The sequence below is a fragment of the Nerophis ophidion genome, linkage group LG09 (assembly GCF_033978795.1).
Source record: "Nerophis ophidion isolate RoL-2023_Sa linkage group LG09, RoL_Noph_v1.0, whole genome shotgun sequence".
NCBI classification, from domain to species: domain Eukaryota; kingdom Metazoa; phylum Chordata; class Actinopteri; order Syngnathiformes; family Syngnathidae; genus Nerophis; species Nerophis ophidion.
This window is the reverse complement of record NC_084619.1, coordinates 60,895,053-60,905,979: the sequence shown is the minus strand read 5'-3', so window position 1 is coordinate 60,905,979 and position 10,927 is coordinate 60,895,053. Positions and strand designations below refer to the sequence as shown.

At 34.1% G+C, this 10,927-nt stretch overlaps 1 protein-coding gene across 1 annotated transcript in view; it reads left to right on the top strand.

The window, feature by feature from the left end:
• Positions 1–1,626: 1,626 nt before the first annotated feature.
• The window catches only part of pdxkb (pyridoxal (pyridoxine, vitamin B6) kinase b), a 32,157-nt gene continuing 22,856 nt past the window's right edge, over positions 1,627–10,927 (top strand). Inside the window, exon 1 of the mRNA XM_061911380.1 lies at positions 1,627–1,852. Coding sequence (XP_061767364.1) covers positions 1,772–1,852 — 81 coding nt within the window. The 5' untranslated portion in view covers positions 1,627–1,771. The remainder of the gene's footprint in view (positions 1,853–10,927) is intronic.

Below are 10,927 nucleotides of genomic sequence, written 5' to 3'. Positions count from 1 at the left end.
TACAAAAATTACATAAATACATGTACATAAAATAATAATCTGGCCCTGCGATGAGGTGGCGACTTGTCCAGGGTGTACCCCGCCTTCCGCCCGATTGTAGCTGAGATAGGCGCCAGCGCCCCCCGCGACCCCGAAAGGGAATAAGCGGTAGGAAATGGATGGATGGAAAATAATAATCTAAAAAAAGATGTGTATATTTATTTTTATAATATATATATACATAAAAACTATAATAAATATATTTATTTTTTAATATATATTTTATAAATGTATATATATATATTACATTTTTATTTTATGTATATATTATTATTTTTTATCATTATTATATATATAATAATACAGAATAATAATTTATACAAAATAATAATCCCAAAAAATCATATATATGTATATATATATATATATATATATATATATTTATAAAAAAATATATGAAAAATATATTACGAATATGTATATATATACATATATATATACATATGTGTATATATATATATGTATTTTTTTAAAAATTATTATTATTTTTAATTATTGTTTTGTATACATATATATATATATATATATATATATATTAGTATTTTTTCTGTGATTTTCTGCAACTTGTCCAGGGTGTACGCCGCCTTCTGCTGGAATGCAGCTGAGATAGGCTCCAGCAACCATGAAAGGGACAAGCAGTTGAAAATGGATGGATTATTATTTTTTATTATATATATATATGTGTGTGTGTGTGTATAATATTTTTCATATATATATATATATACATAATATATATGTTTATATATATTTTATAAATATATATACATACATATGTATACATATACATACACACACACACATATATATATATACATATATAAACACATATTTGTGTGTGTGTGTGTGTGTGTGTGTGTGTGTGTGTGTGTGTGTGTGTGTGTGTGTGTGTGTGTACATATGTATAAGAATAAAACACAATACACAGATATGGGAAAAACAAGCCTTTTTATCATTATTTTTTATGAACAAATCTGTGAACATGTTTTAAAACAAAGCAAGAAAGCTAGGAAAAGACACTGGAATTATGTTCACAAATAAATATGTTTGTGTTGTGTTTACATTGTTTATAAACTATTTGGACACATGAGGACTTTGAATACAGATCAATAGTCATGGAGGGTCAAATTGGACGAAAAAAAAAACATTTTAGTTGATTTTTTTGCAAAATAATAATTAAATAATGTAATAAGTCATATTATTAATAGTGAAGAATGTAATAATTAAATATTGAAATAATCCTAGTTTTACGTTATTGACACATCTAATAACACATGCTTGTATTGAATTCCATTATCGTTAGTTAATGATACATTTAACTATCCAAATATTAAATGTAGTCCTAGTTGACCCTCCATAACTATTAGTCTTTATTTAAAGTCTTCATACCCTGACTTTATAAGCAAAATAAAATGATGAAGATGCAAAAACAAAACAAAAACTGGATGGATTATTAAATTTCAGCACAGAATAATACAACACAAAAAAATATGTCGATTTTGTCAACTCGGTATCGCTCCGACACTGATACCACCCTCGGTATCCACGCGTTCGCCGTTGGGCTCGACCTGCCCCCCACCCCCTCAACGCGCACGCGCACCCCGCACGCGCAGCCGGCCGCCATCACAGGTGTCGCCAGCTAGCCAGCAGGCTAACTCTCCGGCGGTGGTATGCGCCGAGGAGAAGGAGAAGGATCCTTCTGAGCCGCGCCTCTCGTCGGCTGAGCGGCGCCGCCATGGAGTGCCGCGTCCTCTCCATCCAGAGCCACGTCGTCCGGGGCTACGTGGGCAACAAGAGCGCCTCTTTCCCGCTGCAGGTGAGCGACAAATACAAATGGTGTCACGGACAAGACGTCACGGTCATCTCGCCGTGACGTCACGGAGGAAACGACAAATTCATGTCGTGACGTCACTGGCGCGTTTATTAGTCACTTAAGTGTTTTCAAGGCGAGGGTTTTTACCTCCGTGCCAGTTTCTCCAGTCTGTGGGGTCACCTTCCTGCTCACCTCTTCCTTAACTCTGGCAGAGGTCATTGACCCCTGATGACCTCATCAAGCAAGGTCACCACAAAGATAAATATCATGACCACATGGCGGGGGATTATCTTCTCATCTTTCTGTTTCTTCACACTTTGCAGTCTTTTCTTATAATTTATAAAGCATTTTTTATTTTTTACATAGTCCTTATTTTTCACCCCGAGATTATTATCTCTTGTCAAGTGTTAGTGTTATGACGTGTTAGTAAGTGTTATGAATGTTTTTGACGTGTTAGTAAGTGTTATGACGTGTTAGTAAGTGTTATGACGTGTTAGTAAGTGTTATGACGTTTTTGTCAGTGTTTTGAATGTTTATGAGGTGTTAGCAAGTGTTATGACGTGTTAGTAAGTGTTATGAATGTTTACGACGTGTTAGTAAGTGATATGACGTGTTAGTAAGTGTTATGACGTGTTTGTAAGTGTTTTGAATGTTTATGAGGTGTTAGCAAGTGTTATGACGTGTTAGTAAGTGTTATGAATGTTTATGACGTGTTAGTAAGTGTTATGACGTGTTAGTAAGTGTTATGACATGTTTGTAAGTGTTATGACGTGTTAGTAAGTGTTGTGACGTGTTAGTCAGTGTTATGATGTGTTTGTAAGTGTTATGATGTGTTTGTAAGTGTTATGATGTGTTAGTAAGTGTTATGACGTGTTAGTAAGTGTTATGACGTGTTTTGAATGTTAATGAGGTGTTAGTAAGTGTTATGACGTGTTAGTCAGTGTTATGAGGTGTTAGTAAGTGTTATGTTTTATGACGTGTTAGTAAGTGTTATGAATGTTTATGAAATGTTAGTAAGTGTTATGAAGTATTATGACATGTTAGTGTTATAGGTAGATAGATAGTACTTTATTGATTCCTTCAGGAGAGTTCCTTCAGGAAAAATGTCATGTTATGAAATGTTAGTAAGTGTTAGTTAGTGTTATGACATGTTAGTTAGTGTTATGACGTGTTAGTAAGTGTTGTGACGTGTTAGTAAGTGTTATGAAGTTTTATGACATGTTAGTGTTATGACGTGTTAGTAAGTGTTGTGACGTGTTAGTAAGTGTTATGACGTGTTAGTAAGTGTTACGAAGTTTTATGACATGTTATTGTTATGACGTGTTAGTAAGTGTTAGTAAGTGTTTTGACATGTTAGTAAGTGTTAGTGTTATGACATGTTAGTGTTATGATGTGTTAGTAAGTGTTATGAAGTATTATGACATGTTAGTGTTATAGGTAGATAGTACTTTATTGATTCCTTCAGGAGAGTTCCTTCAGGAAAAATGTCATGATATGACATGTTAGTAAGTGTTAGTTAGTGTTATGACGTGTTAGTCAGTGTTATGAAGTTTTATGACATGTTAGTGTTGTGACGTGTTAGTAAGTGTTATGAAGTATAATGACATGTTAGTGTTAGTTAGTGTTATGACGTGTTAGTAAGTGTTATGAAGTATAATGACATGTTAGTGTTATGACGTGTTAGTAAGAGTTAGTGTTATGACATGTTAGTTAGTGTTAGTAAGTATTATGACGTGTTAGTGTTAGTAAGTGTTATGACGTGTTAGTGTTATGACATGTTAGTAAGTGTTAGTAAGTGTTGTGACATGTTAGTAAGTGTTAGTGTTATGACATGTTAGTGTTATGATGTGTTAGTAAGTGTTATGAAGTATTATGACATGTTAGTGTTATGACGTGTTAGTAAGTGTTAGTGTTATGACATGTTAGTGTTATGATGTGTTAGTGTTATAAAGTATTAAAACATGTTGGTGTTATGACGTGTTAGTAAGAGTTAGTGTTATGACATGTTAGTTAGTGTTAGTAAGTATTATGATGTGTTAGTAAGTGTTAGTGTTATGACGTGTTAGTGTTAGTAAGTGTTATGACGTGTTAGTGTTATGACATGTTAGTAAGTGTTAGTAAATGTTGTGACATGTTAGTAAGTGTTAGTGTTATGACATGTTAGTGTTATGATGTGTTAGTAAGTGTTATGAAGTATTATGACATGTTAGTGTTATGACGTGTTAGTAAGTGTTAGTGTTATGACATGTTAGTGTTATGATGTGTTAGTGTTATAAAATATTAAAACATGTTGGTGTTATGACGTGTTAGTAAGTGTTATGAATGGTTATGACGTGTTAGTAAGTGTTATGACATGTTTTGAAGTTTTAGTAACTGTTATGACTTGCTAGTAAGTGATGTGTTATGACGTGTTAGTAAGTGTTATGAAAGGTTATGACGTGTTAGTAACTGTTATGACGTGTTAGTAAGTGTTAGTGTTATGACATGTTAGTGTTATGATGTGTTAGTGTTATAAAGTATTAAAACATGTTGGTGTTATGACGTGTTAGTAAGTGTTAAGAATGGTTATGACGTGTTAGTAAGTGTTATGACGTGTTTTGAAGTTTTAGTAACTGTTATGACTTGCTAGTAAGTGTTACGATATGTTGGTGTTATGACGTGTTAGTAAGTGTTATGAAAGGTTATGACGTGTTAGTAAGTGTTATGACGTGTTTTGAAGTTTTAGTAACTGTTATGACTTGCTTGTACGTGTTATGATGGTGTTATGACGTGTTAGTAAGTGTTATAAAGTTTTAGGACGTGTTAGTAGGGCTGGGGGATACATGGCGTTTGTAAGATATATCGCTATACTTTTACACAAGATATGAATTAAGAAAGTATCGTAATATTTATATATTTTATTTGACACTAAACTGCTTATTTGTTGTGTTGCTTCTTCTTCCCCGCTTCCCACTCCCTCTCACACTCCATGGACTACTAAACCCCTCCCCTTCCTTCCTCCAAGACTATAAGAACATCCATGATTGGTTGCTTGTTTACTATAATGAGTCACGATTGGTTGAGATCACGGCAAAACATTATGGACAGGCCAATCAGAGGCAAGATAGGGCGGGTCATGGAACCAGGAAGTGAAATCACAACAGACATCCCAAATGACGAGGAAAAAGTGGTAGAAGAGAAGAGGGAATATTCAGGAGGGCGATTTATATATATATAAAAAAACTAGTGGAAGATGGCAGAGGGATTTTCTTCTTTAGATTTGTCTTTTAGCGACGTAGACCACGCCAAACAAACTCACAATGCGACTACTTGGCCACATTTGGACAAATGTTTGCGTCTGGATAAAACATTCATTTAAGTTGTTTACCATGTACGCCCAAGTCAAAACTTCTCCAGTTGCATGGAAAATGCTGCCAAGGAAGATAATAGGCGCACAAAGAAGTCAAGTCACTTCCTTGCCGCTGACCAGGAGTGTGCGTGTGTGACAGTCCTTGACATGGTCCACTGGGAATTCAAAAGTGCCTGCCTGCAAATGTATTTTTTATCTGAGTTTGATACATGTTGTATTTGTTGCACAGCTATGTTAGTTATTGTACATGTAAATAATATTTGTCTATTTTTTTGTTATGCAATTCTGTGCTGCTTAAACAGTTTATTTTCTGTGCTGTTAATACCTTTCTTGACTAACTGGCTTAATGAAAGTGCTGCTGACTGTTTACATAACACTTGTCATTAACTTCCATTTGGGTGTATCTCATCATCATCATCATACTATATATATATATATATATATATATATATTTGTATGTATGTATGTATGTATATATGTATATATATATATATGTATATATATATATATATATATATATATATATATATATATATATATATATATATATATATATATGTATATATATATGTATGTATGTATGTATATATATATATGTATGTATATATATATATATATATATATATGTATATAAAATGGTGTTTACGATGATGATGGTGAGGATGATTATGATGATGATGGTGATATCAGTGATGATAGTGATGTGACGATGATTATGATGGTGATGATGATGGTGGTGGTGACATTGATGATGATGCTAATGACAGTGATGGTGATGCTAATGATAGTGATGGTGATGTTGATGATGATGGCGATGATAGCGATGTGACGATGATTATGAGGGTGATGATGATAGTGATGATGATGGTGGTGACATTGATGATGATTCTAATGATAGTGATGATGGTGATATCAGGGAAGGTGATGGCGATGATAGTGATGTGACAGTGATGATGATGATGGTGGTGGCATTGATGGGGATGTGATGATGATGAGGATTGTGATGATAATGATGGTGATGATGATGATTATGATGTGATGATGATGATGATGACGATGGTGATTACGATGATGATGGTGATGATAATTATGATGGTGATATCAGTGATGGTGATGTTGATGATGATGGTGATGATATTGATGTGACAATGTTTATGAGGGTGATGATGATGATTATGATGTTGATGGTGGTGGTGACATTAATGATGATGCCAATGATAGTGATGATGATGATGGTGATATCAGGGATGGTGATGGCGATGATAGGGATGTGACAGTGATGATGATGATGGTGGTGGCATTGATGGGGATGTGATGATGATGAGGATTCTGATGATAATAATGATGGTGATGATGATGATTATGATGTGATGATAATGATGATGATGATGGTGATTACGATGATGATAATGATGATAATTATGATGGTGATATCAGTGATGACGATGTTGATGATGATGGTGATGATATTGATGTGACAATGTTTATGAGGGTGATGATGATGATTGTGATGTTGATGGTGGTGGTGACATTAATGATGATGCCAATGATAGTGATGATGGGCGGCATGGCGTAGTGGGTAGAGCGACCGGCCAGAAACCTGAGGGTTGCAGGTTCACTTCCCACCTATTGACATCCAAAAAATCGCTGCCAATGTGTTCTTGGGCAGGACACTTCACCCTTTGCCCCCGGTGCTGCTCACACTGGTGAATGAATGATGAATGAATGATTGGTGGTGGTCGGAGGTGCAAACTGGCAGCCACGCTTCCTTCAGTCTACCCCAGGGCAGCTGTGGCTACTGATGTAGCTTACCACCACCAGGTGTGAATGAATGTTGAGTCCCACTTCTCTGTGAGCGCTTTGAGTGTTTAGAAAAGCACAATATAAATCTAAGTTATTATTTTTATTATTATTATCATTATTATTATTATTGTTATTATTATGATGGTGATGATAGCGATTGTGATGATGATTATGAGGATGATGATGATAGTGATAATGGTGATTATGATGGTGGTGACATTGATGATGATTCTAATGATAGTGATGATGATGTTGATGATGATGGCGATGATAGTGATGGTGACAGTGATGATGGTGGTGGTGCTGGCATTGATGATGATGGCGATGATATGATGATGGTGATGTGATGAGGATAGTGATGGCAATGATGGTTATGATAATGATGGTGATGATGATTATGATGTGATGATAATGATGGTTATTTTAATGAGGGTGATAATGATGGTGGTGATGATTATGATGTTGATGGTGATAGTGATGATAATGATGAATATGAGGGTGATGATGATGATAGTGATGATGGTGATGGTGATGATAGTGATGATGATGGCGATGATAGTGATGGTGACAGTGATGATGATGATGATGGTGGTGGTGACATTGATGGTGATGTTGATGATGATGGCGATGATAGTGATGTGACGATGATTATGAGGGTGATGGTGATGATAGTGATGATGGTGGAGAGATTGATGATGATTATAGTGATAGTGATGATGATGGGGATATGAGTGATGTTGATGATGATGGCGATGATAGTGATGGTTGCACTGATGATGATAATGATGGTGGTGACATTGATGACGAAGATAATGATAGTGATGATGATGGTGATGATAGTGATGGTGACAGTGATGATGATGATGATGGTGGTGGTGACATTGATGATGATGCTAATGATAGTGATGATGATGGTAATGTTGATGATGATGGCGATGATAGTGATGTGACGATGATTATGAGGGTGATGGTGATGATAGTGATGATGGTGGAGAGATTGATGATGATGATAGTGATAGTGATGATGATGGGGATATGAGTGATGTTGATGATGATGGCGATGATAGTGATGGTGGCACTGATGATGATAATGATGGTGGTGACATTGATGACGAAGATAATGATAGTGATGATGATGGTGATATCAGTGATGTTGATGATGATGGTGATGATAGTGATGGTGACAGTGATGATGATGATGATGGTGGTGGTGACATTGATGATGATGCTAATGATAGTGATGATGATGGTGATGTTGATGATGATGGCGATGATAGTGATGTGACGATGATTATGAGGGTGATGGTGATGATAGTGATGATGGTGGAGAGTTTGATGATGATGATAGTGATAGTGATGATGATGGGGATATGAGTGATGTTGATGATGATGGCGATGATAGTGATGGTGGCACTGATGATGATAATGATGGTGGTGACATTGATGACGAAGATAATGATAGTGATGATGATGGTGATATCAGTGATGTTGATGATGATGGTGATGATAGTGATGGTGACAGTGATGATGATGATTATGGTGGTGGTGACATTGATGATGATGCTAATGATAGTGATGATGATGGTGATGTTGATGATGATGACGATGATTATGAGGGTGATGGTGATGATAGTGATAATGGTGGAGAGATTGATGATGATGATAGTGATAGTGATGATGATGGCGATGATAGTGATGGTGGCAGTGATGATGATAATGATGGTGGTGACATTGATGATGAAGATAATGATAGTGATGATGATGAGGATATCAGTGATGTTGATGATGATGGTGATGATAGTGATGGTGACAGTGATGATGATGATAATGATAGTGATGATGATGGGGATATCAGTGATGTTGATGATGATGGTGATGATAGTGATGGTGACAGTGATGATGATGATGGTGGTGGTGACATTGATGATGATGATAGTGATGATGATGGTAACAGTGATGATGACAATAATAATGATGATGGTGATGGTGCAGGATGGACCTCTGTGCTGAGAGACCGTCACTCGTGGTGAGAAGCGCTGAATCTATTTTTGGCTCCCGCGGCGCCTCAGGTTGCTCTTTAATGGCTGCCGTCACGCACTGACAACGCTGAACTTGTTAGCTGTGATTGAGTTGCTTGCTAAAGTGCCAAACATGGTCTTCATCAGGCGCTACCTGCACAATCCTTTCCAGCTGATCCCTCTATAAAGTCTCTCATTTGTCATCTTCAAACTACTGCTTGTGTAGTGAAGATTTTATATGATTTTACAATTTCCAAGTAGCAGTTAGTGAAATGAGTTATATTTATATAGCGCTTTTTCTCTAGTGACTCAAAGCGCTTTCCAGAGTGAAACCCAATATCTAAGTTACATTTAAAGCAGTGTGGGTGGCACTGGGAGCAGGTGGGTAAAGTGTCTTGCCCAAGGACACAACGGCAGTGACTAGGATGGCGGAAGCGGGGATCGAACCTGGAACCCTCAAGTTAAAACAAATTGTTATAATTATTTTAAAATAACAAATAAAATATTACTATTACCAAATAGTTTACAATTATCCCAAAATGTACAATAGTTTACAATCACTAATTATCACTACACATGCCGGTATATTAATAATATTATATAATATATTATTGATTTCCTATCATCAAATAACATTATTTTGATATCGTCTAATAACATAATTTTACCATTAACAGTTATTTTAATGAATTTACAATTAACAAATGCATTACTATTATAAAATGTTTTACAATTGCCAAATACTATTGTTTTACAACTATCAATTATTCTATATTATTTTACAATTACCAACTATTAACATTATTTTACTATCAACAAATAACACTGTTTTGCAGTTAACAATTAATTTGCATTATTTTACCATAACCAAATTACAGGTTATTTTACAAGGGCGAAAAATTATTTTACAGTTTCCAAAGAACTTAGTTTTACATTAAAACATTATTTTTTGCATAATTTGCAATCACCAAATAACCATATTTTACTATTATTGAATATTTTACAATTGTCAAATACTATTTTACACTCACCCCAAAATTTTCTTAATTTTACTATCACCAAAACAATATTTTACAATTGCCAATTATTTTTATATTATTTTACCACCACCAAATAACATTATTTTGCAATTGCCTAATACCAATAATTTACTATAAAAAATGTGTTATAAATATTTTAAAATAACAAATAAAATATTACTATTACCAAATACTTTACAATTATCCCAAAATGTACATAATTTTTCAAACACCAAATAATAGTTTACAATAACCAGTTATTACTACATATATTATTATTATCAATATATAATATATTATTACTTTACCATCATTAAGTAACATCATTTTAATATCTATTTAATATCTATTAACAGAATTTTACCATTAACAGTTATTTTAATGAATTTACAATTAACAAATACATTACTATAATCAAATGTTTTACAATTGCCAAATACTATTGTTTTACAACTATCAATTATTCTACATCATTTTACCATTTCCAACTATTAACATTATTTTACTATCAACAAATAACGCTGTTTTACAGTTAACAATTAATTTGCATTATTTTACCATAACCAAATTACAGTATTTAATAATTACAGGTTATTTAAAAGGGCTCAACATTATTTTACAGTTTCCAAAGAACTTTGTTTTACATAAAAACATTATTTTTACGTGATTTACAATCACCAAATAACCATATTTTACTACTATTGAATATTTTTCAATTGGCAAATACTATTTTACAACTACCAATTATTCTACATTATTTTAGATTCACCCCAAAATTTTTATAATTTTACCATCACCAAAAAAACTACATTTCACAATTACCAATTATTTTTATATTATTTTACCACCACCAAATAACATTATTTGCAATTGCCTAATACATTACTAT